The sequence below is a fragment of the Crinia signifera genome, chromosome 8 (genome assembly GCF_055691185.1).
Source record: "Crinia signifera chromosome 8, ASM5569118v1, whole genome shotgun sequence".
NCBI lineage: Eukaryota > Metazoa > Chordata > Amphibia > Anura > Myobatrachidae > Crinia > Crinia signifera.
This window is the reverse complement of record NC_139224.1, coordinates 83,065,202-83,092,878: the sequence shown is the minus strand read 5'-3', so window position 1 is coordinate 83,092,878 and position 27,677 is coordinate 83,065,202. Positions and strand designations below refer to the sequence as shown.

Below are 27,677 nucleotides of genomic sequence, written 5' to 3'. Positions count from 1 at the left end.
CAGATTACAGATGAAAAATTGCACATTAAATCTAAAATCAATGGTGGCTTTACAATCATTCAAGTTTAGTTAAAGGGTCACAATTTGTGACAGACTTGGTCATCTAAACTTGCTTGGTCATCTCACTAATCTAATCTAATATTGGTAGTTTGACACAATTTTTTTGTGCAAGGTTTGCAATTGGCCATTGAATGAAGCTCAACTAATGAACGGTTTAGGGCAGATCATTCCAATCATTGAGAATTAAGGGTACATTGCAAATATAACATGGTCCCTCTCAAATAAAATGAAAAACCCACCGGAGTTACGATGTGAAAATTTTAAGATACAGTACATCTAAAAATGTACTGCTGCCCAGTTATTTATCAAATTATTGGTGGAGCAATATGAGCAATAAATATCTATTAAACATTGTAATAGCAGATGTGTGACCCCAATCATGTTCTGATGTCACATAATACTTATACCTCTATATATAATAAATAAAGACACGGAGACTTGAATTTGGCAGAACAGTTGTTAGCTGAATTTTATTTCAAAAGAATTTTTATGCTAATTTTTGTTTTTATTTTTGTTTGTTTATTTATATTTAATTTTTATTTTATTTTTGTATTTTAATTTTAAAGGTGGCCCAGAAAAGAGCGGCTTTTAACTAAGCTCCACCCAACACCCATGCATAATCGGTCTAACCTATAAAGCGGTATCCACTCAACCTACAGCACTGGCTGCCCACTCCTCTGAGTGGGTTCGCCATCCCCGGTCGGGTAATCTAGCGAAGGCCTAAGCCAAATGAGAGGCGAGCGCACCGCAACATGACCGAATACGCAATAACATAACTTGATAAACCTCTGGAATCAATAACTTGCCGCTCTTTCCCGCCTAACAGCTAACGCAATTAAACTACTAAACCAAGCCCTCTAGACAATAATTTTAGGGGAGGGAGGGCGGGGAAAATTCTCTGGAAGAAGAGGAAGACTCCTCCTACTCCCAGAGTAATGAACAGAGCCAACAACCCAAATCCAAGGTAGCCATAGGCTCTCCATGTCACATGACCTCTAAGGTCACACCCAGCTATCATGTTTAATCCCCTCCATGTCTATGCAGCCATTACGTTTTACTAAACATTGTAATAGCAGATGTGTGACCCCAATCATGTTCTGATGTCACATAATACTTATACCTCTATATATAATAAATAAAGACACGGAGACTTGAATTTGGCAGAACAGTTGTTAGCTGAATTTTATTTCAAAAGAATTTTTATGCTAATTTTTGTTTTTATTTTTGTTTGTTTATTTATATTTAATTTTTATTTTATTTTTGTATTTTAATTTTAAAGGTGGCCCAGAAAAGAGCGGCTTTTAACTAAGCTCCACCCAACACCCATGCATAATCGGTCTAACCTATAAAGCGGTATCCACTCAACCTACAGCACTGGCTGCCCACTCCTCTGAGTGGGTTCGCCATCCCCGGTCGGGTAATCTAGCGAAGGCCTAAGCCAAATGAGAGGCGAGCGCACCGCAACATGACCGAATACGCAATAACATAACTTGATAAACCTCTGGAATCAATAACTTGCCGCTCTTTCCCGCCAACGCGGGGTCTCTAGCAAGAGGCACCCGCCCGCCACCTAACCCAGGACTAAACCTACAACCGCTAGCAAGTCCTCGATGAACCAATACAGACCCCCTTCAACTAAATGAATCCCGTCCGGCCTAAATAGCTGATGATGCCTAAACCTTATACGCTCGTGTGGTACCACGGCCCCGCCTGCTTCAATCACCCATTTAGCTACAGCTGAATTCAATTTCTTCCTGGCCTCGTCTATGGCCCTACAGTCTCTCGCACCTCTCCAACATAACCGAGGAACCACAAAGGACCAGATCAGGGTGCATCCAGGCCAGGCACCCTTAATGGCAGCCAGGTCATCTATAATCAGGGCCCGCAATTGCAATTGGGACATTTTCCCAAGATCGTTACCCCCAAGGTGTAACACCAATATGTCTGGCACACCGAAACTCTTCACCTTCATCAGCAAGAATGCCTTTAGCTCGCGCCAGTACATTCCTCTCACGCCCATCCACCTCACCAAATGACCAAATTCACATGCGGGTCCCTCGCCTGCAACCATCAACCTGGCCGCCCAATGTACAAAGGAGTGCCCAACTATCCAAATTCTGCGTGCATCGGAGCCCACACCTATAAAGAAGGAGATGTTTGATATCAGTTAGCACCTGCCTCTAGGATGCCGGAGCGTTAATTCACTAGCTTTAGAAGGGTCTGCCAAAAGAAAAAAGGAATTTGGTGGTTGCAGCACAATTTGGTGCTTTAATGCTTCAATGCCAATTGAAGCCACTCCTGGACACAGAAGGGAAGCCACAAACAAAGGGAGGAATGGGTTTGGAAGGGAGTTTGGAAAACAAGGAATTACTCGGCCGGAGGAAAAAACGTCTGAACCTGCTGAGGGACTCTTAATTGGAGCCGAATTAGCCGAATTAGATATAGCCGAATTCAGTCCGTCAGTTCAGGTAAAAAAGCGTGAAAACTCCGGACACTGGCCCAACAACAGAGTGTGGCTAATCCCCGAGTAGGAAACAATCGGGCAGGGGTAACATAGGAGTACAACCACACAGCTGGAACCCATATATGCATAGACCTTTCAGGGCAGGAGGTGAGGCCTAATATACTTTCTGTATGTCGCAGAGCGCCAACGCCCTAGCCTCTTAATTTCCTTGACTGACCGGCCAGCGCTGGCAGCAGATGTTGCAGCTCCAATTCTGAAGGAGTGAGTGCCAAATTCCTCCGGTGACAAACCCAGGTTACCCAAGCATTTCCTGAGCATCCATGTAAATTGATATCTAGTCAGGGGAGATCCATCATAATGCACCAACCAAGAGGCAGCCCCTGCTGGTCGCACTAGTGTATAGCGTTCGGCCATTGCCACCGGACAAGCTGATTTGGGTATGACAGAGGCTATATGCACCCACGTCCCCCTCGCTGCCTGGTCAGTCTTGGATCGCCTAATCCTGCACCAAAGCGACCCTGCATCTATGCAAATGTCTGTATATAACAGCGCAGCAATCTTAACTTTCGATGCCGCAACCAGCTCTAATATTCTAAAAGCTCCATGGAATGCCATGGAAAACGCTAAACTGAACAGCAGGGTCTCAAACTCGGAGTCCGTGAACAAATTAATTTTATCCAACAAGGATAACAAAAGAGGGAAGCTAATGGGACGCCTGCAATCGGGAGCTACAGGAGCAATGCGAGCCCAACCCTTCAATGCCCTACGCACCAAGAAGCCCTTTGTAAAATCCTGCTTCCCTTTCAGCTGCGCAAAAAATGATATTCCTGCCAGGTACCGGGCTGCAACAGCTCTAGATTTCCCTGACTTGTAAAGATGCCAGACAAAGGATAGGAATAGCTTACTACCCCGCGTACCTGGCTGTGCTGCCCCTCCGGAAAAAGCCTCCCACTCCGACCAAGCCTGGCGGTATGTTCTAAGAGTAGCCGGCGCTACCGATAATTCCGCTAGCCCCTCCAGTCCGGGCTGATGACCTGCCAAATATAAGCCGGGCACGAGACCCCAACAACGTCAGCATAAGGAGCCAGCTCTCTAAAACGATCCCACTGAAATCGCGAAAGCGCGTCAGCTACTCCATTCTCTGCGCCCGGGACATGCCTAGCCCTAAAGAGGATGTTAAAACGTAGACATTGCAGGAAAAGCTGCGACAGCACCCTCAGAACTAAAGGTGATTTTGCCTTTTGGTTGTTAATCGCATGCACTGTGCTGTAGTTGTCGCACCAAAAGAGTACACTGCGATTAGCAAGCTGCGCGCCCCAGACTTCAATCGCCACCATGATGGGAAACAGCTCAAGGAGCAACATGTCCTTCGTGAGGCCCTTAGTGAACCACGAAGGGGGCCATGCCTGCGCGCACCAACTACCGCCCAAAAAGCACCCAAACCCTGTTGCGCCAGCAGCATCGGTGAATAGCTGCAGCGAGCAGCTGTCAATCGCGGGGGCCAGCCAGATGCGAATGCCGTTGAAATCCTCTAAGAAGGTAGCCCAGACAGCTAGGTCGCGCCTGATCTCCGCGGATAGCCGCACTAGATGGTGAGTTCTGGCTACTCCAGAGGTTGCCCTCTCTAACTTCCTACAGAAGAGCCTACCCATTGGAATGACCCTACAGGCGAAGTTAAGCTGCCCTAGCAGGGATTGGGCCTGCCGCAACGTAATCTTACGGGAATCACAGCATGCGTCGATGACTCCTTTCAGCTTGGTGACTTTCTCTACAGGTAAACAGCACTGTCCCAAAACTGTGTCTATCTGGATCCCCAGGAAAGACAGGCAGGTCATAGGGCCCTCGGTTTTGTCTTCTGCAATAGGCACTCCGAATTGCGAGAAGACAGAACGAACCGTCTCTAACAACACTGCACAGTTTTTGGAACCCGCAGGGCCAACGCAAAGGAAATCATCCAGGTAGTGAGCGATCCCGCTCATCCCGGATGACCTCTCCACGCACCAATGCAAAAAGCTACTGAACTTCTCGAAAAATGCACAAGATACGGAGCACCCCATCGGCAAACATTTGTCAATGAAGTACTCCTCACCTATGCGGAAGCCCATGTACCTAAAGGCATCGGGGTGCAGGGGCATGAGACGAAAGGCCGATTCGATGTCCACCTTCGCCATCAGGGCCCCCGCACCATTGGCCCGAACCATCTCCAGTGCGTCATCAAATGACTGGTAGGTCACTGAACAAAATTCCTCTGGGATGGCATCATTTACTGACGAGCCTGCTGGATAAGAAAGGTGCTGGATAAGTCTGTACTTACCAGGAACTTTCTTGGGCACTACCCCAACGGGGGATAGAATTAGATCGGGCAGGGGAGAAGAAGGGAAGGGCCCGGCCATGCGACCTAAACGCAGCTCGGTGTCAACCTTGTCCCTTAAAACTGAGGACAAGGAGCGAGCAGACTGAAGATTTTTAAACTTTCCCCCAACAACTTCACTCTGAATAGGTAGGTGAAAACCCTCGGCAAAACCTTGCAAAAGAAATTCCGCGGAACCTCTATCCGGGTATTGGCGGAGCCATGGTGACATGGCTTCCACCCTTACCGGAGTATAGGCTCTATCTAGGGTTGCCTGACGTGGCAGGCCTTGCTGCTGCCGAGGCAGCCGCCCCTCGAGAGGGGCGGCCCCCTCGAAAGCAGTTAAAAGCCGGGTGATTCCCTGAGCAGTTTATGCAGACGTGCTTGTAACGGCACCGCTGCCCCTGATTGCAGAAGGAGTTGTTAAAGCCATAACATTTTCCCTTTGCAGCACCCGGTGTAAAGGACCTACCGCTAGCAGGGAAACGCTTCGGCCCGGCAGTGTCACTCCCCGTGGTACGCTGTGTCACCGCTGTGGCGGGAGTTGGAGCGGCAATAGCTCGCGTGTTCTCCACCGCCTCCACGGGAGTCCTGGTGAGTGCCATCCAGACTTCCACGTCCTTACACCCAAAATCTATGACATGTAAGCAGTCCTGCTTGCGCCGGAACTGCTCATCGTATGTCCTCCACGCTACTCCACCGTACGTGCGCCTCATCTAATGGACCATGTGAATGTATCGAATTACATTCATATGTTCCCTAGGCCTATCCTCCAGATAACATGCGGAGAAAACACAGAATCCCGCTAGCCAGTTATCATAGGAGCGGAAGGCTTCCGCTCCTATGCCTCCCTTAGCCTTAGCCGCTTTGTAGGCTTTTTTGGACTCGTCCGTTAAACTGAACAAGTCCACAAATTCCCCTTTCTGTATTTTTGACCTACAGCTTTCCCTAAGGCCCCTAAGTACAGCGGTGTAGTCGCAGTGTACTACCCCTGGCAAGTTGCGGCGCTTGCGCTCCCTCTTCGTAATTGATGTTGCCCGCTTACGCTTGCGACTGAGGGCCTGACGACCCGCCTCCTTTTTAGCGTACTTGGCAGCCTGCTTACGCGCCTTCTTAGCACTACCTACATCTGACCCACCAGCCGATGAGGAGGAGGAGGAAGAGGAAAAACGGCTAGATCCAGACCCCACTGTGGATGAGTATGCTACTGAACCAGCCCCTTCATCAGTATTCTCCTCACCTGTCGACTCAGGCTGCGCCGCCCAGGTGTCGTCATCCGTGTCATCTGTCAAATCCGCTTCCCTTTCGTCCACAGGGTCAGCTTCACGCTCATCGGGATCTGAGGAAACAACAGACAAAGACCGGGAGGGCCCTCCGGCCCTGCCCCGGCCAGACCTGCGCACACTGGGAGAGGTGTTAACATCGTGCCTGCGAGAAGACCTTGGCTGGGAACCGTGCCCTGAGGGGCTGATATTTCTAAAAGCCCTGACAAATTCCGCACAACCCGGAATAGATTGGCCCCTAGCAGATGATCTACGACTGGCAGACCCAGGTGAATCAGCCCCTTCAGAATCCACCTCGACTAAGGGAGCTAAAGCCCCAGCCATTGAGGACAAGGCTGCGGATAGTAATTCCGGATCAAATGCTGCAGAAGGAGGCCTGCGTGTGTTGCTGGCCCCCCCCCTGCTGAATAACTGTCCCTGCTATTACTCCTTGGCCTTCTATTCGCACTAGCCCTGCTCCTGACCCTTGCTCTAGGAGGGGACTGGGTCACCTCTGCCTCATCCTGACTGTAACTCTCCCAAGACGGCCTATAGCCGTACTGGGGAGTCTCAGGATCAGGGGAAGGATCTATGATCCTCTCCTGCTCCCTTGGGCTAACCCTAGCCCTTGTACTGGCCCTTGTTGCTGCCCCCCTCCGGCCTCTGGGGCGACTAGGCCCGGCCGCCATGTCAGGTGCATGCGCTGAACCGCGTAATGGCCGCCGCTCGGTGGGCACATCCACACCAGCAGCAGCAGCGCGGCTCCTGTCCCTTACCACATCTGCGCCCCCAGTCCCGTGAGCAGCGCGGCGGGCGCCGTCAGCAGACCTGCGCCCACCGCGTGACGCTGCTCCACCGCGCCTGGAAGGCTGCCCGCGCGGCGAGATGCCGTCACCACCGGGCACTCGCCGCGCCGCAGCCCCCGTCGCATGGCCTCTCCCCCTACGCCCGGCCGAGGTGCCGGGCTGCTCAGACCCGAGCCCGGGCTCCGTGAACGTGTGGGGGAAGCTCTGCTGCAGCAATGCTAGGCCGCGGCGGGCGTTTCCTGCACCCGCACGCCCGCCGCGCGACGCTCTCCGCCCGCGGCTAGCCGGGAGCTCCATAGAAGGGGATGAGGGAACCGCAGCAGCAGCCGCACTGGCCCGACGCCCCCCTCCAGAGCTGCCAGCCGCACGCGAAGTGGGGCTGTCCGCCTCAGGTGAGTGTGCAGCCGCCCCCACAGTACCCAGGGCTTCAGCAAAACGGGCGGGCGGCCTAACAGCACGCCTTGAGCGGCTGGGGGCAGAACGGGACATGACAAGCTTTAAGCTAAGGGGGAAAAGATAAACTAGAGAAGGGAGATTTAAGCTCACAGGGCCTAAACTGAAGAGCAGGAAAATTTGTGTGTACTCACTGAAAATTCTCTGGAAGAAGAGGAAGACTCCTCCTACTCCCAGAGTAATGAACAGAGCCAACAACCCAAATCCAAGGTAGCCATAGGCTCTCCATGTCACATGACCTCTAAGGTCACACCCAGCTATCATGTTTAATCCCCTCCATGTCTATGCAGCCATTACGTTTTACATAGTTTCAAAATATCCTGTGTGATATTTGGTCAACAATTTCCTCTGACTTAAATAATAAATGTGTTGAAACATTATTTTCTCTTTGATTAAATGTGCTTATCTTTAAAAGTTTTGACAAATGGTTAAAATATTTTTTTTTTGCCCAGTTTATACTTTACTATTAGCTGTGCACACTACATACAGCTGTTACAGCTCCCCAAAACATCAGTGCTGTAATTACTGGTGCTGGCTGCTCCGCCCCCTTCATATGACATCATGATGCCACACTCTCTGAGGGCATGGCCAGTACAGGGCAAAGTAAAGCCCTTTTATGGTGCTGACAGTAACAGTTTCACAATCAACAGTATTTGATCCAGATAAACTCATACCCCTTCCTACCCTCCACCACGCTGGACAGGCACATCATTGTACAAATAGGAATGCAGCCCCTTCAGTGGTCTTCTGTGTTAGTAGAATTACATGATCTGTGATAGGCAATCACTGCTAACCACTGAGTGTGGACCATGCTTACTTACAGGCATATTGTACTTTTGTATCCATCTTAGATATTAATGAGTGCAGAGATGCTACACATCGATGTCAAAACAATCAAATATGTGAAAACACGCACGGCAGTTATCTTTGCACTTGTCCCCGTGGGTTCAAGTCTGACGATCCTGGAATGCCTTGTGTAGGTATGTACTGTAATACATTATGTGCATAATAGGTTTTTTTTCCGTGTTGTATTGCATTTTAATTGGTTTTAACAAATTTAAATCATTGTACAGATATCAATGAATGTGAAAAGCAAGATGCATGTCAACATGAATGTAGAAACGTTCTCGGAAGTTATCAGTGTCTCTGCCCCATCGGTTATCAGCTTATGGCCAACGGAAAGACATGTCAAGGTATTGTTACGCAATATGTATTGTTTCTAAATGGTCAATATTAAGTTCACAAGAATGCTATAGTATTATAAGGAAAAGGTAACCCCCCCCCCCCCCCCCCCACAGCACCATGCATGAGAGTTTTGCAAATCATGCCTGTTCATACAGATTAATTAAAGGGATACCTGACAGATAACAATTGTATTGCACTAAATCCTTCATGAATTACCATTTCACCCAATTTTATCAAATCTTAACCAGTTCTAGCCACTTGAAGCACTCATTGGTAGGTATTCAATGCTGTGGGCGAGTGGTGACAGCGAGCAGAGCTTCCTGCCCGCTGTCACCACTCACCCTGACAGTATTCAACGCAGCCCCCTCACAATTCCCCCTCGCTCCATTTTTTGAGCGAGGGGGAATTGGCGTATGCGACTCCTGAACCAGCGAGACTCGCAGCTAAATACAGCGAGTTTCCTGCATTAGCCGCGGGTCTCGCTGTGGTCTCATTTAATAGAGCGAGCGGCCGGCGCAGGGATTAAACAGCGAGGATCGCTGGTTTTCTGCAATCCTCGCTGTTTAACCCCCTCGCTGGCCGCTCCCCGCGGCATTGAATACACCCATTGTGTTATATTGTTATATTGTGTTATATTTAATGAGCAGGATAGATGCATTGGAGCAAAGATCTGTCCATCATCATCATCAATTTTTTTTTTCCCAAACCAAATTTCAAACGACTCGACTTTTCTGGGATCTGACTGATCCGTGCAGGCTTCAGCCAAATAGGCCAGGCAAATGAGGAGTACTTTCCAGTCATATTTTGTTGCTGTATTACCGTCTGAATTCAGCAGTGTGAATGATAGTAAATGAGCACACCATAGAAATCATATCCATATCAGAGATGAGCGGCGGGCACTTTTTCGGGTTTTGGTTTTGGATCTCCCTTCGTGTTTTGGATCTGAATTGGTTTTGGCAAAACCACCCTTGCGGGTTTTGGTTTTGGATCTGGATTTTTTTTTTTGGAAAAATGCTAGAAATTGCTAAAATAACAGAATTTGGGCATGTTTTTCCCCCTAAAGTGTTATTAAGCTCAATAACATTAGTTTCCACTCATTTCTAGTCAATTTTGATCACTTCACAGCTCACAGAATTGTTTTAATTTACTGTAGTTGGGCCAATTTCCCCTGTATGAGTTTCCTGCGCAGCCGTCGGTCTGTGCAGAGACTGACTTCTAACCTGCGGCAAGTGTTTATCTGTTCTGATCAGTTTAATATCTAATAAGACCCCTATCTGTCGTGATCAGGTTGATGAACTCTGGAAACATTAGCAGTTGCCTCCTCATCCATCACCTAATGGGTGGAGGGGAGGGGGGTAATTGGTGGCAGATAACCGAGTTCCTCCACCTCTCTAAGACCCCTGGTTTGGAGATCCCTATCTAGTCTACCCTTATAGACCCCTATCTAGGTTGTGAGGTCTATCAGTCTGCGACATCTGTCACCCAATTTACCGCTAAGGTTAATTCGTTTGATATGACTGGCTAGGCGTGTGTTCCCTTACCTCCCTCACCACTTCACAACTTCACGTGTGTCGCTCCCGAAGCCGCACACCCGGTTTAATTGGATGACCATCCCCAGCTGTTTGGACTTCCTCTCCCCACCATTCATCCATCATGTCCCAAAAAAATATTTATTGCTCCAAAGAGCCAAAAAAAGACGAAAAAAGAGCAAGAAAAAGATTTGCTGGGGCTCTCCCACCCAGCCATCCATTCTGGACATCCCATCCAAAAAAGAAGTACGATAGGAATGGATGAGACCATGGATGTCCATGAGGACATATTTTCGCTGGACACAGGATATATGCCGTCACACAATGGTTACATGTCACACTGGACACAGGATATATGTCGTTACACTGGACAATGGATATATGTCACACTGGACACAGGATATATGCCGTCACACAATGGTTAGATGTCACACTGGACACTGGATATATGTAGTCACACTGGATATATGTAGTCACACTGGACACAGGATATATGTCGTCACACTGGACAATGGATATATGTCACGCTGGACACTGGATATATGCCGTCACACAATGGTTAGATGTCACACTGGACACTGGATATATGTCGTCACACTGGACACAGGATATATGTCGTCACACTGGACAATGGATATATCTGTCGCACTGGACACTGGATATATGTCCTCACACTGGACACAGGATATATGTCGTCACACTGGACACAGGATATATGTCGTCACACTGGACACAGGATATATGTCGTGACTCGTGACACTGGACAATGGATATAGGCCGTCACACTGGACACAGCCCCTTGTATTACTGCAGCCCCTGTACACAGTGTACTACTCAGCAGCACTGCAGCCCCTGCGTGTGAGCACTGCAGCACTGAGTTAGTTAAATCACACAACACAGGGCTCAGGGCTAAATAAATCACAACACAGGGCTTAGGGCTAAATAAATCACAACAGGGCACGGGCCACAGGACAGCCCCTGGACAATGGACACTGCAGCCCCTGCGTGTGACCACTGCAGCACCTAGTTATTTAAATCACACTACATAGCTCAGGCCTATAAACAGTCACTGACTCTCACTCAATACAAGTCTACAACACAGTGCACGGAGCACAGGGCAGTGAGGGCACAGGGCAGGTCACGGAGCACAGCACAGCACAGCATGGCACGGAGCACAGCACAGGGCACACGGAGCTTCCCAACCACCCTCTTCCCTCTCCAAGATTGTAGTGAAGATGGCGGGGCGCGCGTGCGTCTTTGGTACTTGTGTAGTTTCACGGCGCCGGAAGTGCAGAGGCTCGCGTGCCGCTCTAGCTATGAAACTTGGCAGCCTGCCAGGTAGCGTAGCGCTGCGCGCGCCAAATGTAATGAAGTGTATCGTGTAAAAAAACAGACAAACGGGGCTTAAAAACAGACAAACGGGGCTTATAAATCGCACACCCCGGCACATCGCTGGTGTTCCCAATGTAGACGCTAACTTATTTAGCGTCTCAATTCACACTCCCGGCACTTCGGCTTAGACGCACGCGGACAGCGTTACGTAGTCAACCAGGGAGCTACGCAGTTTGAGTAGTCAGTCAGTCAGCAGTAGCCCTGTATGAGACACTGAGGTGAATGTGTTCCTGAATCAGCCCCACTATCCACGCCCACCCGAAGCGTGGCGAGCGCAGCGGTACGCGTCCTACGACCTTTTCATACCCCCACTATCCACGTCGGCATGGAGTTGAAAATAGATTAGTGTGGCGAGCGCAGCGAGCCCGAAGCGTGGCGAGCGCACGCGGATACCTTCACAGCTATCCGCGTCCCCTCGCGGGCTTCACAGGTGTCAGCGTCCGCTCACCACGCACCGAGCCCGAAGCGTGGCGAGCGGACGCTGACACCTGTGAAGCACGCGAGGGGACGCGGATAGCTGTGAAGGTATCCGCGTGCACTCGCCTCGCTGCGCTCGCCACACTAATCTATTCTCAACTCCACGCCGACATGGATAGTGGGGGTATGAAAAGGTCGTAGGACGCGTACCGCCGCCGCTCGCCACACTTCGGGTGGGCGTGGTTAGTGGGATTTACACGGTCCACAGCTGTGGCGTCCACTAGTGGCACTGAGGGTGGGTTTCAATAGTGTTCCCCTAGGGCCACCTAAATTTAGATGCTTTTGCGTCTAAATTTAGATGTACCCCTTCACCTAAGTAAATCCAGATGCATTTGCGTCTGGGTTTACAAGCCCCAACACCTTTGCGGCTTGCAAGGCGCCTGTATTCTAACGCTTTAGCGTCTGAATCCAGGCTTTCCGGCTTCTTAGCGGCTATCTATGCGACTCGAGATTCAGACGCAGTTGCGTCTGAATCTCGCGTACAGTTTAGAAGCCCCGGCATCGCTGTGCCGGGGTGTCCACTTTAACATACCCCCGTTGTCAGCGCTGCCCAGGCGCTGCCTATTTCACTGTGGAACTACAAGTGCCACAGTGACAGTGACCTCTCAGCTCTAGCTATGAAACTTGGCAGCCTGCCAGGTAGCGTAGCGCTGCGCGCGCCAAATGTAATGAAGTGTATCGTGTAAAAAAACAGACAAACGGGGCTTAAAAACAGACAAACGGGGCTTATAAATCGCACACCCCGGCACATCGCTGGTGTTCCCAATGTAGACGCTAACTTATTTAGCGTCTCAATTCACACTCCCGGCACTTCGGCTTAGACGCACGCGGACAGCGTTACGTAGTCAACCAGGGAGCTACGCAGTTTGAGTAGTCAGTCAGTCAGCAGTAGCCCTGTATGAGACACTGAGGTGAATGTGTTCCTGAATCAGCCCCACTATCCACGCCCACCCGAAGCGTGGCGAGCGCAGCGGTACGCGTCCTACGACCTTTTCATACCCCCACTATCCACGTCGGCATGGAGTTGAAAATAGATTAGTGTGGCGAGCGCAGCGAGCCCGAAGCGTGGCGAGCGCACGCGGATACCTTCACAGCTATCCGCGTCCCCTCGCGGGCTTCACAGGTGTCAGCGTCCGCTCACCACACACCGAGCCCGAAGCGTGGCGAGCGGACGCTGACACCTGTGAAGCACGCGAGGGGACGCGGATAGCTGTGAAGGTATCCGCGTGCACTCGCCTCGCTGCGCTCGCCACACTAATCTATTCTCAACTCCACGCCGACGTGGATAGTGGGGGTATGAAAAGGTCGTAGGACGCGTACCGCCGCCGCTCGCCACACTTCGGGTGGGCGTGGTTAGTGGGATTTACACGGTCCACAGCTGTGGCGTCCACTAGTGGCACTGAGGGTGGGTTTCAATAGTGTTCCCCTAGGGCCACCTAAATTTAGATGCTTTTGCGTCTAAATTTAGATGTACCCCTTCACCTAAGTAAATCCAGATGCATTTGCGTCTGGGTTTACAAGCCCCAACACCTTTGCGGCTTGCAAGGCGCCTGTATTCTAACGCTTTAGCGTCTGAATCCAGGCTTTCCGGCTTCTTAGCGGCTATCTATGCGACTCGAGATTCAGACGCAGTTGCGTCTGAATCTCGCGTACAGTTTAGAAGCCCCGGCATCGCTGTGCCGGGGTGTCCACTTTAACATACCCCCGTTGTCAGCGCTGCCCAGGCGCTGCCTATTTCACTGTGGAACTACAAGTGCCACAGTGACAGTGACCTCTCAGCGCCTGGGCAGCGCGCTGCTGCTGCCCGGCGCCACGCTATCAATACAGCTATACGCTGTTTACATAGCTGTCAATACAGCTAGAGCGGCGCGAGCACATTCTGTCTGACCTAGAGCCGCACGCGCACGGTTAATCATGAGTTTCATAGCTAGAGCGGCACGCGAGCCTCTGCACTTCCGGCGACGTGAAACTACACAAGTACCGCGTCTTTTATAAGATCCCGCTCCCGCGAGAAAACGTCAGCGTGATGATGACGTTTTGCCTCGTTTTCGGTCCGGAATTGAGTCGGGAACTCCCGAGCCGCCTCGGATCCTGACCCGGATCCATTCGGATCTCGGGGATCCGGACCCGCTCATCTCGAAACCATATATGGCCATGTTCTATAGATGGTGTATTCGTTCGTAAACCAGAATACAGCTGAGCTTGTCGTATATAAAAAGCTGAAGATAATTTACCACCCGTATTTGATATAGAATGGGTATGAATACGTGCATTCATACCCATTCGATGTTAGTAAATTTCGCCTTTTGTCTAAGTAGGCTACTCAGCTACATTGCAATTAACAGCACAGATTAAATGTAATTGGCAAAATTTGCTGTGTGTTGCAGCTATGCCTATACTTTGCCCTTGACACTTCTTAATGTCACTACTGTCTAAAATCTTCAAAGACATCCAAACAATTTTATTCACAAATGTATCACATGTTATCTTCACAGCAATATTCTTTGTAGCTGTTTTAAACTTTTCCCCATCCACAAATTCCATTTATGTTCTCCCATCTTTATCTAAGCGTGAAAAACAATTGGGAATCCCCCAGTTTATGTCTGCATACCCACATTTTACTCCAGGATTGGGGAAACAAAGTTTTGGTTTTAGAAATTCTCTTTTTTGTTTACACCTTTTTATTATTATTATTATTATTATTATTATTATTATTATTTTTGCTTTTAACCATTTTTTGTATATATATTTCAATGAATTGAATCATGTATTAGAAACCTCTTAACAACATTAATAATGTTATTAGGTTTTACGTTATTTTACAGCTTTCAATAAAACCTATTTTTGTACTTGTTTAGTATTCCTAATACATCTAAATATATGTACTGTAGGTTAAACATATTATACATACAAAGCAGGGTCATTTTAACGCATAGGCTTGATGGGCAGTTGCCCAAGGGCCCCATAATCCTAGGGGTCCAGTGCCCAAGACTTCCATCCTAGGTCCATCGGAAAGGCCCCCTGATCTGCGGAACTGTTCGCACCAGATTTGGTAGCCGCCGGTGCCTAGCCTGCGCTGCAGAGCATTACTGAGAGTGGGACAGACATTACTAACCAATTGATGCAGCCTGTGGCAGGAGGCAAGAGTTTGGATCCCTCTGTGATGCTGTACTCAGCTGTCCTGTCTGTTTGGCGGCAGCGTGTCCTCTGGTTCCTGACTCATGTCAGTACACAACTCTGACAGTCTGTGTAACTCTGTGGCAGCCTCTGTCTCTGTGCCAGCAGCTCCAGTGCCAGCAGCAAAGTAAGGGCCTTAATAAGGCTTATTTTCTTAAACAAACAAGGCTGTGTGATACTGTACATGTATATAGGGGCCCGCGCCACACTGTTTTGCCTAGGGGCCTATAATGCTGTTAAAATGGCCATGAAACAAAGTACAGTACTTCTTTACTAGCACGGCGCCCACGATTTTCATCTTATGCCATCGTTTTGATCGCATCGATCGCATCGCATGCAACCAGATCGCATGCAATGCGATCAAAACGATTTTTTAATTGTACAGACACCCTGATGGGTGATTACTATGTTATATGCACCCCCATTGTTAACGCCACCCCCACTATGAACGCCAACCCGAAGCGTGGCGAGCGCAGCGAGCCTGCAAGGGGCGGCGGTATGCATCCTCTGACCTTTTCATACCGCCACTATCCACGTCAGCGTGGAGTTGATTTTATATAGTGTTGCGAGCGTAGCGAGCCACCGAACCTGAATTGTGGCGAGGGGATGCGGATTATATCACACACTACATAGAATCAACTCCACGCCGATGTGGATAGCGGGGGTATGAAAAGGTTGGAGGACACGTACCGCCGCCCCTCGTGGGCTCGCTGCGCTCGCCATGCTTCGGGTTGGCGTTGATAGTGGGGGTGGCGTTAACAATGGGGGTGCATTTAACATAGTAATCACCCATCAGGGTGCCTGTACAATTACAAATCACATTGCATGCAATTTAAATGGCATGCGATGCGGCGCGATATTAAAATTGTACAGTGCGGCTCTTAGAACCCTAAAATCGGGTTCCATCACATACCATCACATACCTTAATTAGTGGTATGCGATGGCATAAGATGGGCGCCCTGCTAGGAAACAAGTTCCCAAAGTACACTCAGAGATAGATGAAATTGGAAAAAAAGGACATCAAGTTAATAGTAAGCAATAGTCCTACTTACTACTTATTATCATTAAATAAATCAGAATAGTAATAGAAAATGCAAAAGCACTTTTCAGAGAAACACACAAACATGAGGGAGTTATGCAGTTGCACTGGGCATTCCACTGGAATTCAATATTAATTAAATAAAAACACTAGTTTTTTAGTATAAAATGTTTTATTTTAAGAAGTTAAAATAACTACCGGTAGGTTTAAACCCTGTTTTACTCAGAATCTTGCCCACCTCTACCAACCCGAATCACCCTTACAGTATGTCCTTGTACCCAGGGCAGTAGAGAGCCTGGCCTGTCTGCTGCAGCTCTTGCTTCCAGGTAATAGGGGAGTATTAGGGGCCCCCACTGGGCCCCTTCATCAGACCTGGGTAATTATTACCCCCCTCCCCTTGGCACCCCTGCTTGTCCCTCTTATTCACAATAAACCCCATCTGTATATTTTTAGCTCCAACACTTTATGTCCCTACAACACCATCCTTTTTATTATGACATCCTTTTATGTCCATGCATCCTCATCTCTCATGCGATGAACATCTATCCTCTTATTACACTTCCATTTAAAAGACCAAGGGCTGCATTTATCAACTAATATTTGTGGCTAAATTCCCGAAAACGGGTAACCGCAAATATTAAGTTTCACTTAAATGTATTAAAGGGGGACCGCAGCAGGAATCTTTGATCCCTGCTGCGATCCCCCCCTGCACCGCCGCCGGCCGCATCCCCCATAGGTTTCCCCCAATGGGCTATCGCCATTCTGGGATGGCGATAGCCCATTGTAGCCTATGGCTACACATCGCACTGCCCGGGCAGGGCAGTGCAGTAAGAGGGGTCAGGGGGGGGGGGGGTCAGCGCATAACCGCGCATGCGCTGACCCCCCGACTTCCGGCTTAGCACTTCGCAGGGACAGGCTCCTTTTGGAGCCCTGTCCCTGCATTGCCAGGGATGATACATCCCAGTGATCTGATCGCATTTTACAATGCGATCCTGGGTGATAATATTCCGCCCAGATCGCATTGCAAATGCGATCATTGATAAATGTGCCCCCAAAACTCAAACAAGCATTAAGAATTGGCAGAAAGTGAGAGTCTGTCAGGGTGTGACTGCAATGGCAGCAAAGTCTTTCTCTCTGCGCCCACACTTCCCCATACCCATGGCAGTCACCCTGTTTCCCCTTTCCTTCATAAGTTTCTGGCAGCAGAAGAATAATTAATCTCCTTACAATTTGTCTTACCCTGTAATTACCATAATTAAAATAGGAACTTAGCTGTAAATAACAATTTCAAACAAAATAGTCTACATTATGTATACTTCTAAAAAATCATTTTAGATCTAGAACACAGCTCATGTTATTTCCGCTATTTTAATTTTTTTCAGGAAATTTGACTAAATGATTGCCAGAGTGAAGAGGTCATATATAGGGTGTGCCAATGATGTGTTTCATTTCTTGGAACAGAATTAGTTATGGGTCAGAGCAAAAGGCAAAATGTTTTCTATTTCAATAGCAGTGTAGCAGTGTCTAATGTATCCTTCTGCCAACAGATATTGATGAATGCCTTGTACAGGACATCCAGTGTGGGGTGAACCAGATGTGTTTCAACATGAGAGGAAGTCACCAATGCATAGACACTCCTTGTCCTCCAAACTACCTCCGGGATTCTTCTTCTGGGTATGCTACATTTACTTACATTTAACTTGCTGGAAAATGACAAACAGTACATGATCCATACTAATGGCAATGTATAATTCGTATGTATTCCCATCACCTCAACTACATGGATTATTATATGTCATCCTGTGCACCGTGCCTGCAGGTGCTCGGACTGGCATGCCTGAGCTGTGTACCTCATCTGCCTGCTAGTGCACAAAGCACAGTGCCATCCTGCAGGGGCAGATGGCTGGGCACAGGATTGGGCAGGCTTGCAGTGATGTACCAGGACTACCCAAGATAGGGATATGGCACAGCCCCAGGGGTGGGTTAAGCACAATACAGCACTTCAGAAATGTGCAGCTTGTAATGTCAATGTTTTGGAGTGACGCACTCCATCTTTACAGTGTATAAAGTTTTCCCACTAGGTGGAGAGCAAGGCTCTCATGTGCTGGCATGACATTGCGGCCTGTGCAACCTAAAAGGGGGCATAGCCACCTGGGGAGTGGAAGGAGGAACCATAAGTGTGAGTCTTGGAGATGTGCCCAGCACTTCCGGATGTGCTGGGCTTCCCCCAAGTTTTCTCTTCAAATTAAATAGATGCCATGCGCATGTACGGGACAGCAATTGGAATGGACAACAGCGGCTTGCCGATGGAGACAGCACCAGGCAAGCTGCTTTAGCAGGGTGCCGCAATTAGTGGGTAAATACATATTTGACTAATGCAGACATAGACATGAATAAATGACATTATATAAATGGAATACGACCCTTAATATGCACTATAATGAAAAGCTGCACCTCTAACGAATTCCCCTGTTAGTGGAGATGAGTGATATAGAGAAATAAGTGTTTCCAACTGGAAACCAATATAAGCCCTGTGGGGTTACATATAATAAACAGTGCAATTATTAAAAATAAGTTTTTTAACTCACAGAATTTTGCAGGTAAAAACTGAAATGGCTGATTTAAAGCATTTTATAATTGTGCACATGAATGCCAGATATATTTCTGTTCGATATAGATCTCAGCCCCAACGTGTTGCGTCATTAAGACTTCATCAGGGGTTAAATCAAGTAAAACCAGTAGTGATCTGAGATTTAAGTAAATATTGGTCCTATGTGGGTAGACTCCATAATACAAAAATGATCCACAAAGAAATCATATCTCGGTATATAGTACATCTGGGGAGATCTTTCAGATATAAGTGGATATACCTTCTAGGGTAGAAGCAAGTTCTGATGTTCCCTTTAAGTGTCTCCTGCCAAATTGCCCATGCAACCACAGTGCAGTGAGATTGGGTATTAATGCTGGACAGGTGTGGCGTCACTTCCGCTGCTGAGGTTCCCTTTCAGTGTTTCCTGCCAAAATGGCTTTAAAACTAAGGTGCAGTGAGATGGGTTATTTATGCTGGACAAGTGCGGTGTCACTTCCGGTGCTGAGGTTCACTCTCAGTTTCACAACCAATTTGGTAGGAGAAACTAAGGTGCAGTGAGATGGGGTATTTATACTTTACAGGTGTGGCGTCACTTCCAATGTCGAGGTTCCCTTTCAGTGTCTCCTGCCAAATTGGCCATGCAGCTAAGGTACTGTGAGATGGGGTATTTATACTGGACAGGTGTGGCGGCACTTCCAATGTCAAGGTTCCCTTTCAGTGTCTCCTGCCAAATTGGCCATGCAATTAAGATGCTGTGAGATGGGGTATTTATACTGGACAGGTGTGGTGTCACTTCCAATCTTGAGGTTCTCTCCCAGTGTCTCCTACCAAATTGGCCATGCAACTAAGGTGCTATGAGATGGAGTATTTATGCTGGACAGGTGCGGTGCCACTTCCGCTGCTGAGGTTCCTTCTCAGGGTTTCCTGACAAATTGACTGTGATTTGTTTGGATGAACAGTCATCAAAGAAATAATCATTTAAGTAAGAGTTTCCTAAAGCCGCCATTGCAGCCCAGGTTTTAAGGATATCTATGCTTGATCATAGATGACTTAATTAACTCAGTCAGCTTTATTTAACCATCTGGACTCAAGTATGAATATCCTCAAACCCGGACTGTAATTGCAGAGTTTATTTACTGAGTTTATTTATTTACTGATATATTTATAATAGCAGTATAGAATCATTTGGATGAGTGAAGAAAATTTGCATTTGTAAAAAACGTATTATTATTAATACTGTAATATATGATGTAGCAAGTTAAGTTTTTTAATTATTAGATGTTTTTGGTAAAACAACAACTTTTCTTCATTGTTTAGATTTGGATTGGATATATTTTATTGCCTTTTCTCATTCATTTACCATTTATATTGTATTTTTAATTTTCATTTCGATATAATACCAGTGACATAAGGGCAGCTTCATCATTGCTTGGGGAGAGATAAGGAAAAGTGGAGAGAGACAGAAAAAAACAACCAATGAACTCGTGTCATTTTTCAAACACAGCCTGTAAAACAAAAGTTTTACGAAAGTTAGAAGCTGATTGGTGGTACCTTAGGAGATATTAATAAAAATTTGGAGAGAGATAAATTACCAACCAATCAGCTCCTAACTGACATTTTTCAAACACAGCCTGTAAAATTACCAAAGCAGATTGATTAGTACTTCATGTCTCTCCACTATAGGAGATATTCAATCCCAGTCCCGTTCTCAGCTGGCTTGTGAATAATCGGCAGGATGTCCCGCCTGCCGAACACCGGAAAGGGGGCTTGGCCATGAGATACGGCAGGGAGCTCGACAATCCCTGGTCGTTCTCGGCAGAACAGGCCCGACTGCTTCTAAAGTTTGTCCGAGATCCTTTTCGGGAAAAACAGCATTGCATAGGGCCCCACTGCTATTTACCCCATTAATAATAGCGGCAGGAGATTGAATATCTCTCAGCAAGCTTGGATAAATATCCCCTTACATCTCTCTCTCCAAGCTTTAGTAAATAATCCCCATTGCTACTAATGATGTTCATTGTCTCTTCCCTCTATCAGGTATTGTCTGAAAAACTGTGCACCAAACGATTTGGAATGTTCTCTGAGCCCATATGCCTTGCAGTACAAGTTGGTATCACTTCCATTCGGCATCGCTGCTAATCAAGACTTAATCCGCTTGGTTGCATACACACAGGATGGCATATTACATCCAAGGACAACATTCCTTATAATTGACGAAGACCCAACGCTGCCCTTTTCTATAAGGGAAGAAAACATGAAAGGAGTTGTTTTTACCACTAGACCCCTGAGAGAGCCAGAAACCTATAGAATGAAAGTGAAAGCGTTATCCTATAGCATAGATCGCACCATTGAGTATCAGACTACTTTTATTGTTTATATTTCCGTCTCCCCCTATCCTTACTAGACATTGTTTGTCAGTCTTGTCCTGAAGCCTTATGCCACTCTATAATTTAATACTTGAAAGATTTTTTCCAATATAGTAAATATTTTGCTAAATAAAATGCAGCATCTGTAACATGGTTTGTGCTACGAAGATTCATTAAATTGCCAAATTAGTCCTTCAGAAAACGGAATATGTTGTAGTGACAGACATGTTTTAATAAACAAACTCAATAGTTATTTATTAAGAAAAACAAGTATTGAAAGCTATGGTAAAATGTGGATTATAGCTGCTTCCTGCTTATATATAATACTGTAAGTACAATATGCTATTCCACTGAAAGCAATAATTCAAGTGTTTAAATGATCTTGTAATATAATATTTGAATGCACTTATGTTTACACCATTATGTTTAAAATGAATGTGTAAAATTGTTTGATTTTTTTTTGATACAGGAGCAAATATATGAATTCACCATTCTAAACATCTGTGCTAATAATGAAGGAAAATAATAATAAAAAACAACTTTATCAATATATGCATACAATGTAATATTTATATTTGGGATGCAGTCAGCAGGTCGAAAATAAATAGGTCATTGGTCAATAGGTTAACAAGCCGTAAGTCGAGTCATGAAAAAAGGATAACATACCTTAGGTCGACATGGTCAAATGGTTAACACATACAATATGTTGACATGGCAAAGGTTGAAATTAGTTTTTTTTTTTTTTTTTTTTTTACCGAAACAGGTGTTTTTCCAAAGCATGATGAGCGAAGCAAGCCACAAGAGGGGACATGGTACACTTATACGATGTCCTTGTCGATATAGACTACAAAAACCATGAAAAACTCATGTTTACCTTTTCCACGTTGACATTTTTCATGTTGACGAATGCTTGTGTCAACCTTTTGACCCTGCCAACCTAAGCCATGTTGATCTTTTTACGATGTCAACCTATGCCCAGTCAAGGAATAGTGGTCAACCTAATGACTCTTGACCTTCCTATAGACTCATACCCTTGTATTTATAATTACTGAGAGCTTGGATACAGCTGTAATGGGTTGCATATGACCAATCACAGAGCACTATGCCCTTCAGAGAGATTTTCCTGTCTATCCAGCTGTCAGCAGAGTGTTAAACAGACGGCAGTAAGCAAGCCCTATAGGTAACCAGCATTATAGATTGTCAAACTGATCACATGAATTAGTGAGCAGCTGTTGTACAAGTGCAGAGTTTCTGAGGCATAGCAGCTGTAATCAAATATACACATTTTTAATTTAAAGTTAATGCTTTTATTTTCCAAATAGTGATCATGTCCATTCTACATGCAGTATATGTACAGTATAGTATCTATTTTAAGTGTCCAGTATGTTAGGTGGTTGCAACACATACACAGAAATGAGTTATTTGGCAGATTGGTTTCATTTTTATAGTTGGTCTACGTTTCCAATTAAATTGTGCTTGGCAATTTCTCTGCCATTAAGAAATAATTTCAGTCTGTCCTCTACATTATGTAATGGCAAACAATTTGACAGCCCAAACAAAATGCGTGTCTGCTTCCTTAAAATAGATGCACATAGTGTAAGGCATTTATCAGACGGAAACCAATTACGGCCTGACCCATTACTTATGAGAGAATGTCTCACAACTATAAAATATGATTTGTTGCTGGGAAAAGTCTGGTAACATTTAGACTAGGGTGTCAGAGGTTAAATACTGAAGTTTAATCAAGTAAATCGTTTTCATTAGGAGTAAGTAATCCCAGCTGAGTTACTGTAACGGATAACACTTTACGCCTGGTGCCCAAAGGATTAACTGAAAATGTCTGGGGGCGTTTATGCAGAAAGTTGCTTTGGACAGTTTCATTGTACCTTTTAAAGTTAAAGACTGATTATAACCACAGGTATGGGTGAGGCTCTGAAATATAGCGAGACGCACTATGATTTACTGGCAGAAAAATTGGGCAATCGAGCAACTAAGACCTGGAAAGGAGAGAAAAAAAAACACAAAGTATCTGCATTGCATCAATATTTTATACCAGGAGGAATCATTGGGTGTCATGCAAGACACTTAGTCATCAGAAAAAGAAAATAAAGTGGGTGGAGTAACTGTACTTATTTCTCAACAGTAACACAGTGTACTGTGATGTCAGTGGCTGAACCTGAAGCTTACAATAGTGCTGTTTCCAGATGTCTTGAAAATCATCATACAGTACATGCATGGCTGAACATAATTCCATTTGCACATTGTTATTTATATATGATCCTGGTACGGGACAATATCGCTGACATTTATACATAAATCCGGAAGCTTACATTTTCATTTGTGAATAACTACTATATCATTAGATGATCCACCTTTTCCACAATGTCTATTTTATAATCCAGGAACTATACTAGCTATTGCTATAAGTGAATTCACTCTCTTATTGATATGTGTATGACCTAATTTAGTATATGAAATATATTTGTTTTTATATGTACAGAATTGTGTGGTTTGATTAATCCATACTAGTCAGACAGTCTTCTATTAGCGCAGAGACAAGATAATTATATTTAGTACTTTTTAGAAAGGTATCTTGATATGCATTCACAAGCATATTAAAGTCATTTAAACAACCAATATTTATCATTGTATAACTTTAAGGTATATATTAGTAGCTCCTAAATTATTTTGAGGTAAATGGCCTCATGTGCTCATGTTTAAAAGGGAAAGACTTTGTTTTATCAAACATTGTAATAATAATAATAACATTTAAAAAAAAAATCAATTAGAAAAAACAGCTTTACAGCAAATCTATTCATGTCTGCTTAAGATAGCTGTTAATTGAGTTTTAATATCCAAATATACCAATTATAAATTTTTCTGCATATTAAGCCCTTCACTACATGGTTTAAATAAATTGTACAGTTGTGATGCACTCCACACAGCACTACCTCTAAGATTCCTGATTAAAAAAAAGTATATATATTGAAATTCTTATCGGTCTCTGTCTTCTCTGTCCTGTATCACTTCACTTTAAAAAAACGGGAAGTCTTGGTCCGTAGTATATAAAAAATTAAAAGTATACACTATGTGTAAGATTTCTAGTTTTTTTATATTCAGAACATTTTTCAATGTATGGATAAATTCTGTATTGGGTATCCAATTTCACTAAGAAGCATACCCCAACTCACTTCTACAAATGGTTATGTCGAACACATCATGGTATCTTTAAATCATCAACAAAATAGGTGTGCACCCCACTCACCCCCCCTGCCGACAATTTCTCCCGCACTCCACCCACACGTCACGCTACACCTGGGGTAGCCAACCCTAGTCCTCCAGAGCTACCAACAGTGCATGTTTTGCAGGTCTCCTCACAGAATCACAAGTGAGCTAATTAGCTCCATCTGTGTATCTTTTAAAATGTGTCATTGATTAATGAGTGCACCTGTGCAGCAGCTAGGTTGTCTGGAAAATGTGAACTGTTGGTAGCTCTCGAGGGCTAGGATTGGCTACCACTGCGCTACACAAATCGCCGTAGCTGGGGACTGGAACCAGGTCACTAGGAATCACGCTGCTGACACCCTACCGACAGCAGCTTAGGGAGTCTCCTCATACTGCTCCCTCAGGGGCAGATTTATTAAGAGATAAACTGGAGATAAAGTAGAGAAAAGGTAAAAGGAGATAAAGCACCAGCCAATCAACTCCCAACTGTCTTTTTCAAACACAGCTGATTGGCTGTGCTTTATCTCCTTTTACCTTTTTTACGCTTTATCTCCAGTCTATCTCTTCTCCAAGCTTAATAAATCTGCCCCTCACTCCCTAAAGCAGCATGATTCCTTCCTGGTGCCGCCCCCCGTGACACCTGGACGCATCACTCACGTGGTACCCTTCGATCCTCACTCTTCTGGTTAGCTGCCGTGGCCCGCGATTGGACAGAATTTTAAAATGTATGCTGCGCCAGATGGCTCTGCCTCCTTCACGCAGCCACTGTTTTTTTACTGTCCCCCGCATCAAGGCCCCTTCACCCGCTCCACCTTGATCGCTCCAACAGCGAGCAAAGCACAGAAGCCAGCGGTTACAATATGTGACAGTAAGCACCGCCACCTATTTTAAAGTTTATTAACTGTGTGTGTGTGTGTGTTTATTTTATGCACAGTATACTGTATATGTACAGTAAGTATGTATGTGTGTGTATATATATATATATATATATATATATATATATATATATATATATATATATATATACATATATATACCAGTATTCGTGTGCGGCGGCACTCGGACAAAAAACACAGAAGCAGGTAGATATATACCGGCGTTTCAGGACAGTGATGCCCCTTTATCAAGATGCTTGTGAAGATACACACACACACACACACACACAGATGTGACACTGGGCTATAGAAATGATGCTTAAAGCAGTATGGAAGTTCATTATTTTAACATAATTAATGTAATTGGGATCATAAATAAAAAAAACATGTAAAATAGGTTCAGCAGCATTTGTATAGTACATATTGCAGTACCTCTGCATCTACAGTATATTGGCCTTTCTATATGGGAGCATGTTATTAATTTGGAGTTCCTGACTAGTGCATTGTGCTTGTGACAGTGATGCACAGCCATCATTGAGGTGCGAATGCACCACAGTCAGTGAGGTAGGGATGCAATGCCGTCAGTGAGGCAGGGATGCGCCGCCGGCAGTGAGGTGGGGAAACGATGCCGTCAGTGAGTAGGGAAGTGCTGCTGTCAGTGATGTGGTGATGCACAGCCATCAGTGGCCCACTTCTGCACCTTCCATCCTAAACCATGTAACTTCTGACGTCGGCACTCTTTCTCCCTGCACTTTGTACATTCTACCTCTTCACCCTGCACCTTCTCTTCCTGAACCCTGTAACGAAGTTGGGGGACCCTTACTCACCCCGGGGGGGGGGGCAGTGCTGACCGGGGATGCAGAGGGGGCTTTTCGAGAATGTAGGGTGAGTGCAGCACTTTGGGATATATATATATATATATATATATATATATATATATATATATATATATATATATTGATTACTATACTATTATGGCTTGGCAGACTGTACATGCTTCTATTTTGCCAATACGTACATGCAGTAGATAAGTACCTTGCTATATATTTTTTTTTTCATAAAATTAATTTTTATTAAATTTATTTTAATTTTCTTTTTGATTCATTGACTGTATTTTGGTGTGCTGGTTTACCAGTGAACATTATATAATATGTATAGATATATATATTTTACAAATCTATCTGTCTTTCAAAAACATGTTCAGTATGATGTACTACTGGCTCTCCACTAACCCAAAAGTGAGTATGCCTGAGTGTCCTTCTGAAGCATATTGATGAGCTGGCTCCAACAATACCTCAAATACTGGCAACGCTCCCCAGACTTGAAAATGTACACGTAGACGAATGCTTGTTCAACGTTTCAATTACCCACAAGTAATTTCATAATTGAAACATTGAGCAAGTATCCGCCTATGTGTTTTTTTTTTCAAGTCTCTCTCTCTCTCTCTCTCTCTCTCTCTCTTTCTCTCTCTTGATAGATATAGATAGACATAATCTATCTCTCTTCGGAGGAGGTCCATGGGGGGTGACACCATACATTTCTAAAACGGGTGACACCAACCCTAGTGACGCCTCTGCTAACTTAATTAGATGTATAATACAACCATTAAGGTATCTTACTCTTTGTTCAGCAATGGACTAGACGTCACAGCAAAATGGCAATTTATTCAAATAACAAGGTATCCATAAAAAGTCAAAAAACTTTAAAATTAAAATACTGAGGGAGAACATTATAACCATGGCCATTATACCATTGTTAGGATCGCTACGAATACCGGGGAACGGTCACTTCCGATCAGATGACAGGAACCTGAAGTGATACAGATAGTACACAGTATAAAACCATGTACATAAGGGAAAGATCTTCACAGGACTGAAACACTAGAGTTTCAAAACATGTTGGCCCTGTAGAGACTCTTTATTGGAGAGGAAATTTAAGGTAAACATTTGGTGGTGTCCTGAGTGGAATGGTCAGTTATCCGGACGGTCTGGCTATTTTGATCTCTTGGCACTTGCACTTGGAATGTACTACCTATCCTCTACCTTTATTTTAATTGTAATTTTAATTTTAAAGTTTACTTTTTATGGATATCTTGTTATTTGAATAAATGACCCTTTTGCTGGGACATCTACTCCATTCCTGAACAATGAGAAAGATACCTTGATGTGTGTCATTATGTATCTACCATATATACTCGAGTATAAGCCTACTTTTTCAGAACATTTTTTATGCTGAAAAAGCCCGCCTCGGCTTATACTCGAGTGAGGGTCCCGCTTGAGTCAATAAGTTTTCCCAGTTTTTTGTTGTAAAATTAGGTGCCTCGGCTTATATTCGGGTCGACTTATACTCGAGTATACACGGTAATTACATTACAGGTACACATCCGGACAAAAAAAAAACCTTTAGGTGCTTCAAATATCATTTGC

General features: G+C 45.3%; 2 protein-coding genes across 2 annotated transcripts in view; one reads left to right on the top strand and one right to left on the bottom strand.

Annotated features, from left to right (window-relative positions):
• HMCN1 (hemicentin 1) overlaps nucleotides 1-21,701 on the top strand; it is a 362,739-nt gene extending 341,038 nt beyond the window's left edge. Inside the window, 4 exon segments of the mRNA XM_083156769.1 lie at nucleotides 8,247-8,375; nucleotides 8,469-8,588; nucleotides 17,743-17,869; nucleotides 20,823-21,701. Coding sequence (XP_083012895.1) covers nucleotides 8,247-8,375; nucleotides 8,469-8,588; nucleotides 17,743-17,869; nucleotides 20,823-21,189 — 743 coding nt within the window. The 3' untranslated portion in view covers nucleotides 21,190-21,701.
• LOC146026261 (uncharacterized) lies at nucleotides 411-7,829 on the bottom strand. Its single transcript, XM_083156770.1, has 2 exons — nucleotides 6,115-7,829; nucleotides 411-3,558 (listed from the first exon to the last, which is right to left on the bottom strand). Exons 1-2 carry the CDS (start codon nucleotides 6,479-6,481, stop codon nucleotides 2,660-2,662), a joined length of 1,266 nt encoding a protein of 421 aa, XP_083012896.1. The 5' UTR covers nucleotides 6,482-7,829; the 3' UTR covers nucleotides 411-2,659.
• Nucleotides 21,702-27,677: the final 5,976 nt, after the last annotated feature.

Coding starts and splice junctions, on each gene's coding strand:
- LOC146026261 (XM_083156770.1), bottom strand. CDS start 6,481: ATGGCTGGGGCTTTAGCTCCCTTAGTCGAGGTGGATTCTGAAGGGGCT. Junction 3,559..6,114: donor GGCGCAGCCTGAGTCGACAG/GTGAGGAGAATA, acceptor TATATTTGGCAG/GTCATCAGCCCGGACTGGAG.